Below are 24,759 nucleotides of genomic sequence, written 5' to 3' on the forward strand. Positions count from 1 at the left end.
TACTCTGTATCAGGGGCCGATAAGACCCCAGCAGCGCTGCACGTTAGGGGTTTCAGCAGATTACGAGGCTTCTGCTATTACAGTAGGTGCTCTGCTGCTTGCACATAATTGGGGACAGCTTGGACAGTGATTTGTGCACGAATGGGGCATATAGAAATCTGAAACATTAATGCCATGATCCTTGTAGTTGGGGAAATGACCCCAGCTCTGTCTGTATGGGGAATGTTGTACTCCAATGCCCCCTTCGTTACCCCCTTCGTGGGCAGAGCTGTGGGCAGGATGTTCTGCGATGTTACACGACTCACGTGATATAGTGCGCAGGGATGCTGGGACCCCGCAGGCTCTGGGACTGTGTATGAACTATGAAGACACAAATGTATCTTCTTGGGGAATTTTTGTTTGCCTGCTCTTTCCGGCATCACGCAAAAACTACGGGATGAATTTGGATTGCGATTTCAATATTGTATAGTTTAGTCACGTAGAAAGAAACGCAGTTAGGTATTATCTCACTGTGACATCAGGGACAAGAGCAATAATGCTGACACTCGGCGTGTGCAGTGTGCAGGCTCCTCAAGCCCAAAATTACTAGATGTACAGTATATGAATAGAATTTTGGGGGGACAAATAAAGATTATGAGCTTTGGAGACAAACAAAATGTTTATCAGAATTTGCACAGGCTCCTCAAATATATATATGTTGAGTCTCCCATATCCAAATATTCTGAAATACTGAATTTTCCGAAATACAGAATTTTTGGAGAATGACTGAGATACTTTTGCTTTTTGATATTTCAATTTAATCAAACTTTGTTATATGAACAAAATTATAAAAAAATATTGTATACCATCATCATGCTGTGTGTATAAGATGTATATGAAACAAATTAATTTTGTGTATGTACACAGATTTTGTTTGATGCACAAAATTATTAAAGATATTGTATAAAACCACCATCAGGCTGTGTGTATAAGGTGTATATAAAACATAAAAGCATTCTTTGTTTAGATTTGGGTCACATTCCCAAGATATCTCATTATGGTATGCACATATTCCAAAATATGGAAAAATTGATATCCAAAATGCTTCTGGTCCCAAACATTTTGGATATGGGAAACTCAACCTATACATATATTGCACACCCCGAACGCAAAGCTTGTATGCATGTAGAAATACACATCTCTCTCTCTCTCTCTCTCTCTCTCTCTCAATATATATATATATGATCTATTTAGCAGGAAAATTCAACTATATATTAAGTACTAATCAGGCAGCTTATCTTGACTCGTGAAGTTGCAGTATACATGTCAATCCAGTAGATGGCGCACCAAGACAAATACTACATATCATAGAGTCACTGCTCATGCTACTTGCAACCTTTCATTGTTACTGTGGGTTAAGTAGCAACAGATTTGGGATCTACAAGGGGGGGGGGAATATAATGTATCCAGCTGTGAATCAGTCTGAGGCATCTGCACAGTGCATGCAGCAACCTGGATTGGTTTAAAGAGACGGGGCCTGTATTTACCAATCTACTGTATTGTGTGTGTTTGTCTGTACTAACTATAAGGAACTCTGTGAGCCCCAGGAGCGTATAACATCTGTGTGCTGTGTGTACTCTTGGTACCTTCAGCTGAGAGCACTAAACTTTTTAGGACATGTTATTGGAGCTAATAAACATATATCAGCTTCCGAGATGCCTGCATATGCTCTGTATCCTGTGACCGCCGGGTACGCGCTGTGACTTATCCAGCCTCTGGCTGTCCTGAGTGAGCACAGTGTCTCTGCACTCACCCCCTGCTCGCTATCAGTGCAGAACGGATCCACAGTAAGTGGCCAGTGGGGATTAGCCCTCACCATCCAGGAGGTGTCGCTGCAGGACATTAGCGGCTCCAGGTACCAGGATAGGTTCCTGGTGGTGGTAATAGGCGGTAAGAAGGAATACCCCGTGGCTGGTGACACGGCTGGCAGAGTAATCCCATCTTACTGCTCCAGAATACAGGCCCGGTGGTTAGAGTTGGGTTAAGACCCCAGGGGGCCCTAGGCACCATACTGCTTTGGGCCCCTTCACCTTTCCATTTCTGAGCCATAGCAGAATTACACCACACATTGTCCAGCACACTAGGTCCTAGCCCTGTGCCAGATGATCAGTTTTGCCTAACAGTGGGCACGTTAGTATTACACACCGTCCATTATTCAAACACCAGCAACATAGAAATGAGCTAGGAGAATATGGGCCCTAGGAAGCTGTCTGTGATGCCTTATGGATGATCCGGCTATTACCCGAGTGACGGAGTACAGTACATTTACTGGGGGGAGAAGAGAACCCACCCAGCCGCCAGAGGGATAGTGACCCCAGTGGCAAAGTAATCCCACCCAGTCACACTCACGTTCACCCTCTGTACAATGTATCACTGGCCTTCAATTTGTGCCCACAAGGGGACCACTGTGCAGAATTCGGATCCCCTCCCAGGCTAGTAATCCCATGTACCTGCCCACAAGCTGCCCTCCCATCCGTACTCATTGGTGCCCCCATTAGCAATATCACCTATGGGATTGTGGGAGAGGGTTTGGGATTTAAGCAGCAGTATGTGGGAGAAGGTGACTGCATGTACTGTGTATGTATGTGTGTGTATATGTGTGTGTGTATATATATATAATTATTCCTGCTAACTGGTGCTGTGGGGCATCTGATGTCTTATCCCAGTGTTTCCATTGCTCATAGGTCAGCATTGAGTGACAGCTATGGGGGATTCCCTAGTAGGTTCCATCACTAAACAAATGATTGTTGTTGTGACACTGTACACTGGGGTGTAAAACTTTTTTTTTATTATTATTATTATTATTATTATTAATCTTCTAAGTTGTTATAAGAAAACATTTTGTAGATGTTGAATATTCTTAAAAAATGATTGTTAGACAGGTTATAGTCTGGAATGTAAGTAATTTCCCCAGTGTATGAACACTTTCTCTATATGTCCCGGGAATCATTTATTCACCAATCATCACTGTGCTGGTAGCTCCGCCCTAATGCCTGCGACACTCTGTAAGGTAACATGGCCCCTCGCACGGTCTCTCACCTGCTGAGGGGGTCCCGGGACGGGGAATACAGGGCGGTAATGAGTAGCTGTGATAACCGTATCTCCCAGGATGAAGCAATGATACATACTGTGACATTAATCTGCTTTCTGGTTGTTTTTCAGGCTAACGGAGCCCTCAGGCTTCCTGACGGACGGACCCATCAACTACAAGTACAAAACCAAGTGCACGTGGTTGATAGAGGGCTAGTGAGTATCTCCTAATCTGGGGGTGCAGCTTCGGGAGCCCCAATAACTGAGGCCGCAGCCTAGGTGCCCTTAGTGCTAGTTACAGCTCAGCCTGATTTGTGCTACAAGTATAGGAACACTTTATGTACATACAGCCAAGGCCTGTGTGATAGAGAGTGTCTAATGCCATATATATAAACTATATGCTTTCCTCTCCATGGTAACCATAGTTTAGGGCAGAGAAATGGTACTTCAGGGTTATGTACCAATGGGCGACTATATGGTGACGTGGTAAAGTTGAGGATTCTCCACATTAATCTTGTAGCAGATAATGTCCTCATCTCCTGGCAGGAGTCACCTGTACTCAGCGGGGGCTGTATTTATATAATCACTAAGGACTGATGGCGATTGCCTCAGTGATGTCATCACCATGGGATTATTAGGGAGATGCTTTATAACACTGAAGTGTAACCTGCACTTTATCCAGCCCTTGTACTAATTCTCCCCCCCAAATAGAGCTCTGTGGGGCCCACCGTCCTCTCTATGTGGCAGGGTCCCAGCTCTCGCCTGCAATTGTATTTGGCGCAGTGTGTATCTCACCCTATGGAGATGAGACCCGTCCCCGGTATATTGTGGTGCTAATGGAGGCTGGGAATAAGGTTTAGCTGTGAATGTGAAGCTGATTATCCGGAGAGATCCAGCCGCAGAAATATAACCTTCTCTCCCCCCTCTCTTCCAGCCCGAACGCCGTGCTGAGGCTCCGATTCAATCACTTTGCCACAGAATGCAGCTGGGACCATATGTATGTGTATGATGGAGATTCAATATACTCCCCGCTGATTGCCGTCCTAAGGTGAGGCCCTGTCTCCGCCATCTGTACAACACGCTCACCTTTATATATATATATATATACACCTTAGCATCACTTTCCTAGAAGTATAAGGTTACACTAGGCCACGTTACTTTCGTCTTACCTCAATGTGTTAGATTACATTACGCCCCTCTGCATTTTCCGCTGGTCCTGTGGCTGCTGTGTATATAGCTGGAAATTAATATGTAAGAAATTACCCACAATTACTGCCTCCAGCATAAAATGGGGCTTCCTCTGCGCAGAGCGTGCCGTAGCGTTAGCTGGACGCTGCAGAGGCGTTAGGTGTAACATAGCGGGAATGTATTCTGTGATGCAGAGTCAGGAGATGGTAATGTAAGTCTACCTAGGACGCCTTCGCTGCTGTACAGTATATATAACATTCTATGGGGTCACTTTACTAAATTATTAAAAATCGATCAACATTGATTTGGTGTTTCAGGGGCTAAATCACACATTTACTAACGGACAATTTTCTGATATTTGATTTTTAAGTTTAAGTAAATGTCTGATTTAGCCCATGAAACACATCGATGTTGATTGATTTAGACCGATTAAAATTGACCTTTAGTAAATCAACCCCTAAGCATTCATCTCACTGTATCTGGACGTGCCGTACACTGGCGCCCTCTAGTGGCAGTCACAGGGATTCTCCTCTGAGTGCATACATGAATCACAGAATCAGACACATCTCAGGTGCACATCTCCAAATTACTGATAATATATAAATGCAATAACATTTTGCAATCAATAGAGGTTTTTAGCATAATCATGGCCAAGGTTATGGGCCTACCCACCATATCCAGGTAACCTCTTTAGGGTAGGTCCCTAACATACTAGGGTTCAAATCCAGAGCGCACGACACCCCCAAACTAGCCCAGCTAAGCTGCCCCAGCGGCTTTTACACTGCACTTTTCTTACTATGGCGGTGCCCTGGGGCGGCTTACCTGGGCCAGTTTGGGGGTGTCGTGTGCTCTGGATTTGAACCCTAGTATGTTAGGGACCTACCCTAAAGAGGTTACCTGGATATGGTGGGTAGGCCCATAACCTTGGCCATGATTATGCTAAAAACCTCTATTGATTGCAAAATGTTATTGCATTTATATATTATCAGTAATTTGGAGTTGTGCACCAGAGATTTGTCTGTTTCTGTGCCTGCAATTAGTCTCATCAGGTAGCACCTCCCATTATATATATAGTCAGGGTGTGCAGTCCAGGAACCTTTCCTATGGATCACAGAATGTATAGCTTCTCCGTAGTGATTTAGGCATGAACAAAGGAGTAATCGCTTTTCAGTATTTTTCCATCTCTGCCCATTAATAATTTCCTGCCGTTGTTCAGTCACTGTGCTCTCTGCTACGTGGAGAAGGCGCAGCGACCGCCAGCGGCTGCTTGTCATTAGCGAGACATATAAGCGGAGCAGGTATTGATTACTGGCCGCGGAGCAGTTCCCAGGTGCCAGAGAAGTAGGTTAGTAACTCTCGGTGCAGCTTGATGCTCAGTTCATTATTTTCTCCCCGCTCTGAGAGTGCTGCGCTCTCTAATTGTCCTCAGTCACTCATTACGCCAGGGAGACATTGATTTCTTCTTATCGCGGCCGTCACTCTGTCATTCAGCTGAAGAAAGTTCAGCTGCTCACTCCCTGCTGGGTCCCAGCTCCTTACTGGTGAGGAAGGGCTGACACAAAATGACTTTGGGCCTGATTCAGACCCACTCGCAAGCGGCTGTCCGCTCGCAAGTGGGTCGATGTTGTGCTCTGCGCATGCGCACGACGGCGGGAGCTCCGTCGTGCGCATGCGCCAGACGCGACGAGCGAAGGACTTTCCTTCGCTCGTTGTGTCTGATCAAAGGGGGCGTGCTGTCGATGTTGATTGACAGCACGCCCCCTTTGGTGGGCGTGCCGGGGGCGTGCCTCCCTGACGGGGGTGTTCCCACGGGAACGCCTCCCGTCAGAAGCCGGCCCACTGACATCACTAGTGATGTCAGTGGGAGTGATTTTGGCTCTGATAGAGCCAAAATCACTCCGGGGCTTGCGGTTGAAAACCTCAACCGCAGGCTCCGGCTCGCAGTTTCGATGGTCGCAATGGTCACGACCATCGCGACCATCAAACTGCACGCTATACGAGCGTCCAGGAGGACGCTCCATTTTTATGGAGGGCGGCCCTTATTCAGAGCGTGCGCTCTGCTCAGAGCGTACGGCTCTGAATGAGGGCCTTTGTTCCTTTCCGGGCCTTGAACCCAAAGTGCCCACTCAGTAAGGCGTTCGCCTTAACCACTCGACCACACACGCCAGCTGTATTGAGAGCCACACCTGTTGTGTATGTGATGTGACGTGTGCGACTTTTACAGCAGGTAAAGTGTACAATACAGTGCCAATAGCGGATTAGCATAAAATGCAGCGGGGTGGTGTACAGTAGCATAGAAATGACGGGGGGTGGGAATATGGAATCAGTGTATTGAGTTCGGCAGAGTTCCTTAAGAATATTGAACTGGAATTGCTCTGTTTTTATTTAATGCTAATTGTGTCTCTTCTGGCCAACACAGATATGTATTTTTATATGACAGAATGCACACACCAAATGATTTATTTTTAATCCGGTAGTGACTGAAAAAAATAATAATTACATTTTAAAAATACCGATGTCCAAAATGAATTGCTCTGTCTTTATTTCCTCCTTCCTTCATGACAAAACACAGGGGGTCATTCAGACCCGATCGCGAGCGCAGGACGCTCGCAAGCGTGTCGATGTTCCCCCACTGCGCATGCGCACGACGGAGGGAGCTCCGTCGTGCGCATGCGCGAGACCCGGCGAGCGACGGGCTCTCCATCGCTCCAAAGGGGGCGTGCTGTCGATGTTGATTGACAGCACACCCCCTTTGGTGGGCGTGCCGGGGGCGTACCTACCAGACGGAGGCGTTCCCATGGGAACGCCTACCGTCTGAAGCCGGCCCCACTGACATCACTAGTAATGTCAGTGGGAGTGATTTGGGCTCTGATAGAGCCAAAATCACTCCAGGGCTTGCGGCAGCGAGACCTTACCGCAGGGTCTCCGTCGCAAGCCCGATGGTCGCGATGGTCTTGACCATCGCGACCATCATCATGTACGCTCGCATATGCTGTGGTTAGAGCGTTCGGCTCTGAAACAGGCCCACAGTCTAGTACCACAGTATAGTGTAATGAATGACAGGTTCCGTCAGCCAGTCAGCAGACAGCACTATGGGCCTGATTCAGAGCCGCTCGTAAGCGGCCGCTCGTTCGTTCCGAGCGATGTTAGCCCAACTGCGCATGCGTGCGGTTCGTTATACGCATGCGCTAACCAGTCAGTGCGGCCAAAATTCATGTGCTCGCAAAATAGCTAATGCCTGCTATTTTGAGTGACAGAAAGAGGCGTATGTGGGTGGTAACAGGGGAAGGTGCTTGAAAATGGGGAGTGGAGATCAGAACGCAGGCGTGCTTAAAGGTCAAAACGGGCGTTTTATGGGTGTGCATATTTAAAACAGCAGCGTCATTGACCACGTCACTGGGTTATTTTATAGTCAGAACTGCTCGCAAAATTTTGGTAGCAAACACCAACCCCAAGAATAGCGAGCAGTTCATACCCTTGTCGATGTACTTGATTAATCTAATAAATAGCGGACATGACGTAGGATGCGAGCGGCCAGGGGGCGTATTTTTCCAAAAAACGAACGCAAGTTTTGCTCGCTCAGACATAGAGGCGTGAACAGACCGCAAACAGCGAACGGTTAATTTGAATAGCCACCCCTTGTTTTAGAACGAATGACCGCAAATAGCGAGTGGCTCTGAATGAGGGCCTATGTTAGCTATGTGACGCATGCACTATGCAGTTTAGGGAAAGCGACATCTGGTGGACAGGAAGTTGTATTACACACTATGTCTTTTCCAGTGCTTTCAGTACATTACGTTGCACCTTACTTCAGCATGCTTCGAGATAAATCACCACTCAGCGGCATGGCGTACGGCGCACAGATGTATCGGGACACATCTGTACCTGTCATAATACTTTAAACCCACTTTCCAACACTTTTTACTTTTTCACTCCAAAAATGATATGTCATTACTGGCCAAATTAAGTTACAGTAATTATTATTTTTCCTAATTAGTCATTAAGGGGGGTGTCCAAGTCCTGACATTTTTACCCAAAAATAGGGGTTTTGCATGGATTATCACCTGCTGAAGAGTCCCGAATGCAGAATTGCAATATTCCTTTACAGGTTTTCTCATATGCGAAACTTGCTGCTACTGGGATTGCTACTGGGATTGCTAATAGGATTGCTACTGGGATTGCCCGAAGACCATTTTTGCACAAATTAAATTTTTTTTTATAAAAACGTCTTATCGCGACTAATAGTATATGGCCCCTATATATTACATAAATAACACTGTAATCCTCTGTGCACTAAAGAAATAACCCTGTATCTCTCTATATCTATACTATTTAAATACACTTATTTATATAGTATATAGATTATCTCTGTATACACTAAATAAATAACTCTGTATATACTATATAAATAACACTGTATCTTTATACACTAAGTAAATAACGCTCTATATATCTATACTGTATAAGTAACACTATATACTATATAAATAACGGGATGTAGTTATGAGACCGCATGGTCGCTGGTCTCAATCCGGACAGCGTAATCCTGGCAAGGGATTTAACATAGGCGTCGAAATACCGATGCCTATATTAATCCCGATGCCGGAATGCCGAGGACGCCGGTCTGCTCGTCCTCTCTTCCGGATAAGTATACACTTAGCCCGGGGATGGAGGGGTTAGGTTTAGGGACCACCGGGGGGGGATTTGGGGTTAGGCACCCCCCTGGGGAAGGTTAGGGTTAGGCTACGGGAAGGGGGGGGTTAGGGTTAGGCACTGGGGGGAAGTTAGGGTTAGGCTATGGGGAGGTTAGGGTTAGGCATCCCCCGGTAGGGTTAGGTTTAGGGTGCGGAGAGGGAGGGTTAGGGCTAGGCACCCATGGGGCGGAGGTTAGGGTTAGGCACCCTAAGGGATGGTTAGGGGGAGGAGAGGGGAGGGTTAGCATACTTACCACCGGGCGTCGGCATCTTCACCTGTCAGCCTGTCACTATCGAGATTCAGCCGCCTGTATTTCAATCCAATCCCATAAATAACCCCGTATCTCTATATACACTAAATAAATCATGGTCTATATATATACTATATAAATAACCCTGTATCTCTGTATTCACTAAATAAATAATGCTCTATATACTATATAAATAACCCTGTATCTCTATATACACTAAATAAATCATGCTCTATATATATATACTATATAAATAACCCTGTATCTCTGTATACACTAAATAAATAATGCTCTATCTATATACTATATAAATAACCCCGTATCTCTATATACACTAAATAAATAACTCTGTATCTCTATATACATTAAATAAATCATGCTCTCTATATATACTATATAAATAACCCTGTATCTCTATATACACTAAATAAATCATGCTCTATATATATATACTATATAAATAACCCTGTATCTCTGTATACACTAAAGAAATAATGCTCTATCTATATACTATATAAATAACCCTGTATCTCTATATACACTAAATAAATAATGCTCTATCTATGTACTATATAAATAACCCTGTATCTCTATATACACTAAATAAAGAATGTTCCATCTATATACTGTGTAAGTAACACTATATACTGTATAAATAACCCTGTATCTCTATATACACTAAATAAATAATGCTCTATATATATACTATATAAATAACTATATCTTTATATACACTAAATAAATAATGCTCTATATACTATATAAATAACCATGCATCTCTATATACACTAAATAAATAATGCTCTATATACTATATAAATAACCCTGTATCTCTATATACACTAAATAAATCATGCTCTATATATATACTATGTAAATAACCCTGTATCTCTGTATACACTAAATAAATAATGCTCTATCTATATACTGTATAAGTAACACTATATACTATATAAATAACCCGTATCTCTATATACACTAAATAAATAACTGTATCTCTATATACACTAAATAAATCATGCTCTATATATATACTATATAAATAACCCTGTATCTCTATATACACTAAATAAATAATGCTTTATCTGTATACTGTATAAGTAACACTATATACTATATAAATAACCCCGTATCTCTATATACACTAAATAAATAACTCTGTATCTCTATATACACTAAATAAATCATGCTCTATATATATATATACTATATAAATAACCCTGTATCTCTATATACTCTAAATAAATAATGCTCTATCTATATACTGTATAAGTAGCACTATATATTATATAAATAACCCTGTATCTCTATATACACTAAATAAATAATGCTCTATCTATATACTATATAAGTAACACTATATACTGTATAAATAACCCTGTATCTCTATATACACTAAATAATAATGCTTTATCTATATACTATATAAATAACTCTATATCTCTATATACACTAAATAAATAATGCTCTATCTATATACTGTATAAGTAACACTATATACTATATAAATAACCCTGTATCTCTATATACACTAAATAAATAATGCTCTGTCTATATACTGTATAAGTAACACTATATACTATATAAATAACCCTGTATCTCTATATACACTAAATAAATAATGCTCTATCTATATACTATATTAATAACCCTGTATCTCTATATACACTAAATAAATAATGCTCTGTCTATATACTGTATAAGTAACACTATATACTATATAAATAACCCTGTATCTCTATATACACTAAATAAATAATGCTCTATCTATATACTATATAAATAACCATGCATCTCTATATACACTAAATAAATAATGATCTATATACTATATAAATAACCCTGTTTCTATATATACACTAAATAAATCATGCTCTCTATATATATATATATTATATATATATATACTATATAAATAACCCTGTATCTCTATATACTATATAAATAACCCCGTATCTCTATATACACTAAATAAATAACTCTGTATCTCTATATACACTAAATAAATCATGCTCTATATATATACTATATAAATAACCCTGTATCTCTATATACACTAAATAAATAATGCTTTATCTGTATACTGTATAAGTAACACTATATACTATATAAATAACCCTGTATCTCTATATACACTAAATAAATAATGCTCTATCTAAATACTGTATAAGTAACACTATATACTGTATAAATAACCCTGTATCTCTATATACACTAAATAAATAATGCTCTGTCTATATACTGTATAAGTAACACTATATACTATATAAATAACCCTGTATCTCTATATACACTAAATAAATAATGCTCTATCTATATACTATATAAATAACCATGCATCTCTATATACACTAAATAAATAATGCTCTATATACTATATAAATAACCCTGTATCTCTATATAAACTAAATAAATCATGCTCAATATATATACTATATAAATAACCCTGTATCTCTATATACACTAAATAAATAACTCTGTATCTCTATATACACTAAATAAATCATGCTCTATATATATATACTATATAAATAACCCTGTATCTCTAATATATACACTAAATAAATAATGCTCTATATATATACTATATAAATAACCCTGTATCTCTATATACACTAAATAAATAATGCTCTATCTATGTACTGTATAAGTAAAACTATATACTATATAAATAACCCTGTATCTCTATATACACTAAATAAATAATGCTCTATATACTGTATAAGTAACACTATATACTGTATAAATAACCCTGTATCTCTATATACACTAAATAAATAATGCTCTGTCTATATACTGTATAAGTAACACTATATACTATATAAATAACCCTGTATCTCTATATACACTAAATAAATAATGCTCTATATAGTGTATAAGTAACACTATATACTGTATAAATAACCCTGTATCTCTATATACACTAAATAAATAATGCTCTATCTATATACTATATAAATAACCCCGTATCTCTATATACACTAAATAAATAACTCTGTATCTCTATATACATTAAATAAATCATGCTCTATATATATACTATATCAATAACCCTGTATCTCTATATACACTAAATAAATCATGCTCTATATATATATACTATATAAATAACCCTGTATCTCTGTATACACTAAAGAAATAATGCTCTATCTATATACTATATAAATAACCCTGTATCTCTATATACACTAAATAAATAATGCTCTATCTATATACTATATAAATAACCATGCATCTCTATATACACTAAATAAATAATGATCTATATACTATATAAATAACCCTGTTTCTATATATACACTAAATAAATAATGCTCTATCTATATACTATATAAATAACCATGCATCTCTATATACACTAAATAAATAATGCTCTATATACTATATAAATAACCCTGTATCTCTATATACACTAAATAAATAATGCTCTATCTATATACTATATAAATAACCATGCATCTCTATATACACTAAATAAATAATGATCTATATACTATATAAATAACCCTGTATCTCTATATACACTAAATAAATAATGCTCTATCTATATACTATATAAATAACCATGCATCTCTATATACACTAAATAAATAATGATCTATATACTATATAAATAACCCTGTTTCTATATATACACTAAATAAATCATGCTCTATATATATATATATATATATATATATATATATATATATATACTATATAAATAACCCTGTATCTCTATATACTATATAAATAACCCCGTATCTCTATATACACTAAATAAATAACTCTGTATCTCTATATACACTAAATAAATAATGCTCTATATATATACTATATAAATAACCCTGTATCTCTATATACACTAAATAAATAATGCTCTATCTATATACTATATAAGTAACACTATATACTGTATAAATAACCCTGTATCTCTATATACACTAAATAAATAATGCTCTATATAGTGTATAAGTAACACTATATACTATATAAATAACCCTGTATCTCTATATACACTAAATAAATAATGCTCTATCTATATACTATATAAGTAACACTATATACTGTATAAATAACCCTGTATCTCTATATACACTAAATAAATAATGCTCTGTCTATATACTGTATAAGTAACACTATATACTATATAAATAACCCTGTATCTCTATATACACTAAATAAATAATGCTCTATATAGTGTATAAGTAACACTATATACTGTATAAATAACCCTGTATCTCTATATACACTAAATAAATAATGCTCTGTCTATATACTGTATAAGTAACACTATATACTATATAAATAACCCTGTATTTCTATATACACTAAATAAATAATGCTCTATCTATATACTATATAAATAACCATGCATCTCTATATACACTAAATAAATAATGCTCTGTCTATATACTGTATAAGTAACACTATATACTATATAAATAACCCTGTATCTCTATATACACTAAATAAATAATGCTCTATCTATATACTATATAAATAACCATGCATCTCTATATACACTAAATAAATAATGCTCTATATACTATAGAGATAACCCTGTATCTCTATATACACTAAATAAATAATGCTCTATCTATATACTGTATAAGTAACACTATATACTATATAAATAACCCCGTATCTCTATATACACTAAATAAATAACTCTGTATCTCTATATACACTAAATAAATAATGCTCTATATATATATATACTATATAAATAACCCTGTATCTCTATATACTCTAAATAAATAATGCTCTATATACTATATAAATAACCCCGTATCTCTATATACACTAAATAAATAACTCTGTATCTCTACATACACTAAATAAATCATGCTCTATATATATATATACTATATAAATAACCCTGTATCTATATACACTAAATAAATAATGCTCTATCTATATACTGTATAAGTAACACTATATACTGTATAAATAACCCTGTATCTCTATATACACTAAATAATAATGCTTTATCTATATACTATATAAATAACTCTATATCTCTATGTACACTAAATAAATAATGCTCTATCTATATACTGTATAAGTAACACTATATACTATATAAATAACCCTGTATCTCTATATACACTAAATAAATAATGCTCTGTCTATATACTGTATAAGTAACACTATATACTATATAAATAACCCTGTATCTCTATATACACTAAATAAATAATGCTCTATCTATATACTATATTAATAACCCTGTATCTCTATATACACTAAATAAATAATGCTCTGTCTATATACTGTATAAGTAACACTATATACTATATAAATAACCCTGTATCTCTATATACACTAAATAAATAATGCTCTATCTATATACTAGATAAATAACCATGCATCTCTATATACACTAAATAAATAATGCTCTATATACTATATAAATAACCCTGTATCTATATATACACTAAATAAATCATGCTCTCTCTCTCTCTCTATATATATATATATATATATATATATATATATATATATATACTATATAAATAACCCTGTATCTCTGTATACACTAAATAAATAATGCTCTATCTATATACTATATAAATAACCCCGTATCTCTATATACACTAAATAAATAACTCTGTATCTCTATATACATTAAATAAATCATGCTCTATATATATACTATATCAATAACCCTGTATCTCTATATACACTAAATAAATCATGCTCTATATATATATACTATATAAATAACCCTGTATCTCTGTATACACTAAAGAAATAATGCTCTATCTATATACTATATAAATAACCCTGTATCTCTATATACACTAAATAAATAATGCTCTATCTATATACTATATAAATAACCATGCATCTCTATATACACTAAATAAATAATGATCTATATACTATATAAATAACCCTGTTTCTATATATACACTAAATAAATAATGCTCTATCTATATACTATATAAATAACCATGCATCTCTATATACACTAAATAAATAATGCTCTATATACTATATAAATAACCCTGTATCTCTATATACACTAAATAAATAATGCTCTATCTATATACTATATAAATAACCATGCATCTCTATATACACTAAATAAATAATGATCTATATACTATATAAATAACCCTGTATCTCTATATACACTAAATAAATAATGCTCTATCTATATACTATATAAATAACCATGCATCTCTATATACACTAAATAAATAATGATCTATATACTATATAAATAACCCTGTTTCTATATATACACTAAATAAATCATGCTCTATATATATATATATATATATATATATATATATATATATATATATACTATATAAATAACCCTGTATCTCTATATACTATATAAATAACCCCGTATCTCTATATACACTAAATAAATAACTCTGTATCTCTATATACACTAAATAAATAATGCTCTATATATATACTATATAAATAACCCTGTATCTCTATATACACTAAATAAATAATGCTCTATCTATATACTATATAAGTAACACTATATACTGTATAAATAACCCTGTATCTCTATATACACTAAATAAATAATGCTCTATATAGTGTATAAGTAACACTATATACTATATAAATAACCCTGTATCTCTATATACACTAAATAAATAATGCTCTATCTATATACTATATAAGTAACACTATATACTGTATAAATAACCCTGTATCTCTATATACACTAAATAAATAATGCTCTGTCTATATACTGTATAAGTAACACTATATACTATATAAATAACCCTGTATCTCTATATACACTAAATAAATAATGCTCTATATAGTGTATAAGTAACACTATATACTGTATAAATAACCCTGTATCTCTATATACACTAAATAAATAATGCTCTGTCTATATACTGTATAAGTAACACTATATACTATATAAATAACCCTGTATTTCTATATACACTAAATAAATAATGCTCTATCTATATACTATATAAATAACCATGCATCTCTATATACACTAAATAAATAATGCTCTGTCTATATACTGTATAAGTAACACTATATACTATATAAATAACCCTGTATCTCTATATACACTAAATAAATAATGCTCTATCTATATACTATATAAATAACCATGCATCTCTATATACACTAAATAAATAATGCTCTATATACTATAGAGATAACCCTGTATCTCTATATACACTAAATAAATAATGCTCTATCTATATACTGTATAAGTAACACTATATACTATATAAATAACCCCGTATCTCTATATACACTAAATAAATAACTCTGTATCTCTATATACACTAAATAAATAATGCTCTATATATATATATACTATATAAATAACCCTGTATCTCTATATACTCTAAATAAATAATGCTCTATATACTATATAAATAACCCCGTATCTCTATATACACTAAATAAATAACTCTGTATCTCTACATACACTAAATAAATCATGCTCTATATATATATATACTATATAAATAACCCTGTATCTATATACACTAAATAAATAATGCTCTATCTATATACTGTATAAGTAACACTATATACTGTATAAATAACCCTGTATCTCTATATACACTAAATAATAATGCTTTATCTATATACTATATAAATAACTCTATATCTCTATGTACACTAAATAAATAATGCTCTATCTATATACTGTATAAGTAACACTATATACTATATAAATAACCCTGTATCTCTATATACACTAAATAAATAATGCTCTGTCTATATACTGTATAAGTAACACTATATACTATATAAATAACCCTGTATCTCTATATACACTAAATAAATAATGCTCTATCTATATACTATATTAATAACCCTGTATCTCTATATACACTAAATAAATAATGCTCTGTCTATATACTGTATAAGTAACACTATATACTATATAAATAACCCTGTATCTCTATATACACTAAATAAATAATGCTCTATCTATATACTAGATAAATAACCATGCATCTCTATATACACTAAATAAATAATGCTCTATATACTATATAAATAACCCTGTATCTATATATACACTAAATAAATCATGCTCTCTCTCTCTCTCTATATATATATATATATATATATATATATATATACTATATAAATAACCCTGTATCTCTGTATACACTAAATAAATAATGCTCTATCTATATACTATATAAATAACCCCGTATCTCTATATACACTAAATAAATAACTCTGTATCTCTATATACACTAATAAATCATGCTCTATATATATACTATATAAATAACTCCATATCTCTATATACACTAAATAAATAATGCTCTATCTATATACTGTATAAGTAACACTATATACTATATAAATAACCCTGTATCTCTATATACACTAAATAAATAATGCTCTGTCTATATACTGTATAAGTAACACTATATACTATATAAATAACCCTGTATCTCTATATACACTAAATAAATAATGCTCTATCTATATACTATATTAATAACCCTGTATCTCTATATACACTAAATAAATAATGCTCTGTCTATATACTGTATAAGTAACACTATATACTATATAAATAACCCTGTATCTCTATATACACTAAATAAATAATGCTCTATCTATATACTATATAAATAACCATGCATCTCTATATACACTAAATAAATAATGCTCTATATACTATATAAATAACCCTGTATCTCTATATACACAAAATAAATCATGCTCGATATATATTCTATATAAATAACCCTGTATCTCTGTATACACTAAATAAATAATGCTCTATCTATATACTATATAAATAACCCCGTATCTCTATATACACTAAATAAATAACTCTGTATCTCTATATACACTAAATAAATCATGCTCTATATATATATATATACTATATAAATAACCCTGTATCTCTAATATATACACTAAATAAATCATGCTCTATATATATATATACTATATAAATAACCCTGTATCTCTAATATATACACTAAATAAATAATGCTCTATATATATACTGTATAAGTAACACTATATACTATATAAATAACCCTGTATCTCTATATACACTAAATAAATAATGCTCTATCTATGTACTGTATAAGTAAAACTATATACTATATAAATAACCCTGTATCTCTATATACACTAAATAAATAATGCTCTATATACTGTATAAGTAACACTATATACTATATAAATAACCCTGTATCTCTATATACACTAAATAAGTAATGCTCTATCTATATACTATATAAATAACCATGCATCTCTATATACACTAAATAAATAATGCTCTATATACTATATAAGTAACACTATATACTGTATAAATAACCCTGTATCTCTATATACACTAAATAAATAATGCTCTGTTTATATACTGTATAAGTAACACTATATACTATATAAATAACCCTGTATCTCTATATACACTAAATAAATAATGCTCTATCTATATACTATATAAATAACCATGCATCTCTATATACACTAAATAAATAATGCTCTGTCTATATATTGTATAAGTAACACTATATACTATATAAATAACCCTGTATCTCTATATACACTAAATAAATAATGCTCTATCTATATACTATATAAATAACCCTGTATCTCTATATACACTAAATAAATAATGCTCTATATACTATAGAAATAACCCTGTATCTCTATATACACTAAATAAATAATGCTCTATCTGTATACTATATAAATAACCCTGTATCTCTATATACACTAAATAAATAATGCTCTATATACTGTATAAGTAACACTATATACTATATAAATAACCCTGTATCTCTATATACACTAAATAAATAATGCTCTATATACTATATAAATAACTATATCTCTATATACAATAAATTAATAATGCTCTATCTATATACTATATAAGTAACACTATATACTATATAAATAACCCTGTATCTCTATATACACTAAATAAATAACGCTTTATATACTGTATAAGTAACACTATATACTATATAAATAACCCTGTATCTCTATATACACTAAATAAATAATGCTCTATATACTGTATAAGTAACACTATATAATATATAAATAACCCTGTATCTCTATATACACTAAATAAATATCGCTATATATACTGTATAAATAACACTATATACTATATAAATAACCCTGTATCTCTATATACACTAAATAAATAAGGCTCTATATTCTGTATAAGTAACACTATATACTATATAAATAACCCTGTATCTCTATATACACTAAATAAATAACGCTCTATATACTGTATAAGTAACACTAATTACTATATAAATAACCCTGTATCTCTATATACACTAAATAAATAATGCTCTATATACTGTATAAATAACACTATATACTATATAAATAAACATGCATCTCTATATACACTAAATAAATAATGCTCTATCTATATACTATATAAGTAACACTATATACTGTATAAATAACCCTGTATCTCTATATACACTAAATAAATAACGCTCTATGTACTGTATAAGTAACACTATATAATATATAAATAACCCTGTATCTCTATATACACTAAATAAATAACGCTCTATATACTGTATAAGTAACACTATATACTATATAAATAACCCTGTATCTCTATATACACTAAATAAATAACGCTCTATATACTGTATAAGGAACACTATATAATATATAAATAACCCTGCTTCTCTATATACACTAAATAACGCTCTTTATACTGTATAAGTAACACTATATACTATATAAATAACCCTGTATCTCTATATACACTAAATAAATAACGCTCTATATACTGTATAAGTAACACTATATACTATATAAATAACCCTGTATCTCTATATTCACTAAATAAATAACGCTCTATATACTGTATAAGGAACTCTATATAATATATAAATAACCCTGTATCTCTATATACACTAAATAGATAACGCTCTGTATACTGTATAAGTAAAACTATATACTATATAAATAACCCTGTATCTCTATATACACTAAATAAATAACGCTCTATATACTGTATAAATAACACTATATACTATATAAATTACCCTGTATCTCTCTAAATCTATACTATGCTGTATAAATAGCCTGTTCTTGTGCCCTTATATGGCGTTACACATGGGGAGACGTTAGTTTCCGCATGTTTCTTGTAACAGGCCCAGTGATTATTAGGGGCCATCTTCAGATGACGTTGATACCCGGAGCTGTGCTCCTTCCTATGGGAAGTGGAACCTTCTGCCACCTCCTCACTGCAGCTGTGCACATGCGTGTACTCAGGTCACGCGTGTGCTGTCAGCCAGCTCAGGAGTGGTAAGTGTCACGGTTACTTCTCTAGCAGTGTTCCGGGATCTCAGGGACCGATGCTGTCCCCACCCCGGAGCAATACATTATTGTTCCGGAAATGAAATATCCACTACCGAAATTTGTGGCGAATTGGATACTACTTGTGGTTCATCTGGGCCAATGATGAATAGGTCCCTATATATTATATAATAACACTGTATCTCTATCCTGTATAAATAACACTGTATATAGTATACAATCTGTATAAATAACACTGTATATAGTATATAATAACACTGTCTATTCTGTATAAATAATGTATATATTATATACTGTAATAACACTGTATCCCTATCTATTATGTATAAATAACACTGTATATAGTATATAATAACACTGTATCTCTATCTATTCTGTATAAATAACACTGTATATACTATATAATAACACTGTATATACTATATAATAACACTGTATCTTTATCTATTCTGTATAAATAACTCTGTATATAGTATTTAATTTATAAATACTGTAACACTATATAGTATATAATAACTATTTCTATTCTGTATAAATAACAATGTATATACTATATAATACTGTATATAGTATATAATAAAGCTGTATCTCTATCTATTCTACATAAATAACACTATCTCTATCTACTCTGTATAAATAACACTATATAGTATATAATAACACTATTTCTATATATTCTGTATAAATAACAATGTATATACTATATAATACTGTATATAGTATATAATAACACTGTCTATTCTGTATAAATAACACTATATAGTAACACTATCTCTATCTATTCTGTATAAATAATGTATATAGTATATAATAACACTATATCTATTTATTCTGTTTAAATAACACTGTATATATTATATAATACTGTATATAGTATATAATAACACTGTATCTCTATTCTGTATAAATAACACTGTATACTATATAATAACACTGTATATAGTATATAATAACACTGTATGTCTATTCTATATAAATAACACTATATAGTATATAATAACACTCTCTCTATTCTGTATAAATAATGTATGTAGTTTATAATAACACTCTCTCTATTTATTCTTTATAAATAACACTGTATATACTATATAATAACACTGTATATACTATATAATAACACTGTATATACTATATAATAACACTGTATATAGTATATAATAACACTGTATCTCTATTCTGTATAAATAACACTGTTTACTATATAATAACACTATCTTTGTTTATTCTTTATAAATATCACTGTATATACTATTTAATAACACTATATATACTATATAATAACACTGTATCTCTATTCTGTATAAATAACACTATATAGTATATAATAACACTATCTCTATCTATTCTATACAAGTAATGTATATAGTGTATAATAACACTATGTCTATCTATTCTGTATAAATAACTCTGTATATAGTATATAACACTGTATCTCTATTCTGTATAATAGCACTGTATATACTATATAATACTGCATATACTATATTATAACACTGTATCTCTATCTTTTCCGTATAAATAACACTATATAGTATATAATAAAGCTATTTCTATGTATTCTGTATAAATAACACTGTATATAGTATATAATAACACTATCTCTATTCTGTATAAATAACACTGTATATACTATATAATAACACTGTATCTCTATCTATTCTGTATAAATAGCACTGTATATACTATATAATAACACTGTATCTCTATTCTATATAAATAACACTTTATAGTATATAATAACACTATCTCTATCTATTCTGTATAAGTAATGTATATAGTATATAATAACACTGTATGTCTATCTATTCTGTATAAATAACACTGTATATAGTATATAATAACACTATCTCTATCTATTCTGTATAAGTAATGTATATACTATATTATAACACTGTATCTCTATCTATTCTGTTTAAATAACACTATATAGTATATAATAAAGCTATTTCTATCTATTCTGTATAAATAACACTGTATATAGTATATAATAACACTGTATCTCTTGTTCTGTATAAATAACACTGTATATACTATATAATAACACTGTATATACTATATAATAACACTGTATCTCTATTCTATATAAATAATACTTTATAGTATATAATAACACTATCTCTATCTATTCTGTTTAAATAACACTATATAGTTTATAATAACACTGTATCTATCTATTCTGTATAAATAACACTGTATATCCTATATAATAACACTGTATCTCTATCCTTTATAAATAACAATGTATATACTATATAATAACACTGTATATACTATATAATAACACTGTATCTCTATCTATCCTTTATAAATAACACTGTATATACTATATAATAACACTGTATATACTATATAATAACACTGTATCTCTATCTATTCTGTATAAATAACACTGTATATACTATATAATAACACTATCTCTATTCTATATAAATAACACTTTATAGTATATAATAACACTATCTCTATCTATTCTGTATAAATAGCACTGTATATAGTATATAATAACACTTTATCTCTATTCTGTATAAATAACACTGTATATACTATATAATAACACTGTATATACTATATAATAACACTGTATCTCTATCTATTCTGTATAAATAACAATGTATATACTTTATAATAACACTATATACTATATAATACTGTATCTATATCTATTCTGTATAAATAACACTGTATATACTATATAATAACACTGTATATACTATATAATAACACTGTATCTCTTTCTATTCTGTATAAATAACAATGTGTATACTATATAATAACACTGTATCTCTATCCTTTATAAATAACAATGTATATACTATATAATAACACTGTATATACTATATAATAACACTGTATCTCTATCTATTCTGTATAAATAACAATGTATATACTTTATAATAACACTATATACTATATAATAACACTGTATCTCTATCTATTCTGTATAAATAACACTGTATATACTATATAATAACACTGTATATACTATATAATAACACTATCTCTATTCTATATAAATAACACTTTATATTATATAATAACACTATCTCTATCTATTCTGTATAAATATCACTGTATATAGTATATAATAACACTATCTCTATCTATCCTGTATAAATAATGTATATAGTATATAATAACACTTTATCTCTATCTATTCTGTATAAATAACACTATATAGTATATAATAACACTATCTCTCTATTCTGTATAAATAACACTTTATATCCTATATAATAACACTTTATCTCTATCTATTCTGTATAAATAACACTATATAGTATATAATAACACTATCTCTCTATTCTGTATAAATAACAATGTATATACTATATAATAACACTATATACTATATAATAACACTGTATCTCTATCTATTCTGTATAAATAACACTGTATATACTATATAATAACACTTTATCTCTATCTATTCTGTATAAATAACACCGTATATACTATATAATAACACCGTATATACTATATAATAACACTGTATATACTATATAATAACACTGTATCTCTATCTATACTGTTTAAATAGCACTGTATATAGTATATAATAACACTGTATATACTTTATAATAACACTATCTCTATTTTGTATAAATAACACTGTATATACTATATAATAACACTATCTCTATTCTATATAAATAAAACTTTATAGTATATAACACTATCTCTATCTATTCTGTATAAATAACACTTTATATCCTATATAATAACACTTTATCTCTATCTATTCTGTATAAATAACACTATATAGTATATAATAACACTATCTCTCTATTCTGTATAAATAACACTGTATATAGTATATAATAACACTGTATCTCTCTCTATTCTATATAAATAATACTTTATAGTATATAATACTATCTCTATCTATTCTGTATAAATAACACTATATAGTATATAATAACACTGTATCTATCTATTCTGTATAAATAACACTGTATATACTATATAATAACACTGTATATACTATATAATAACACTGTATATACTATATAATAACACTATCTCTATTCTGTATAAATAACACTATATAGTATATAATAACACTATCTCTATCTATTCTGTATAAATATTGTATATAGTATATAATAACACTTTATCTGTATCTATTCTGTATAAATAACACTATATAGTATATAATAACACTATCTCTCTATTCTGTATAAATAACACTTTATATCCTATATAATAACACTTTATCTCTATTCTGTATAAATAACACTATATAGTATATAATAACACTATCTCTCTATTCT

General features: G+C 31.6%; 1 protein-coding gene across 1 annotated transcript in view; it reads left to right on the plus strand.

Moving 5' to 3' along the window:
* The window catches only part of LOC148523468 (attractin-like protein 1), a gene marked incomplete at its 3' end in the record, with an annotated part of 317,484 nt that overhangs the window by 120,884 nt on the left and 171,841 nt on the right, over positions 1-24,759 (plus strand). The window contains exons 2-3 of the mRNA XM_088473211.1: positions 3,202-3,285; positions 4,004-4,117. Coding sequence (XP_088329337.1) covers positions 3,202-3,285; positions 4,004-4,117 — 198 coding nt within the window. The remainder of the gene's footprint in view (positions 1-3,201; positions 3,286-4,003; positions 4,118-24,759) is intronic.

This window comes from Taudactylus pleione, unplaced genomic scaffold, assembly GCF_031769625.1.
Source record: "Taudactylus pleione unplaced genomic scaffold, aTauple2 ptg000132l, whole genome shotgun sequence".
In the NCBI taxonomy this organism is placed as follows: Eukaryota; Metazoa; Chordata; class Amphibia; order Anura; family Myobatrachidae; genus Taudactylus; species Taudactylus pleione.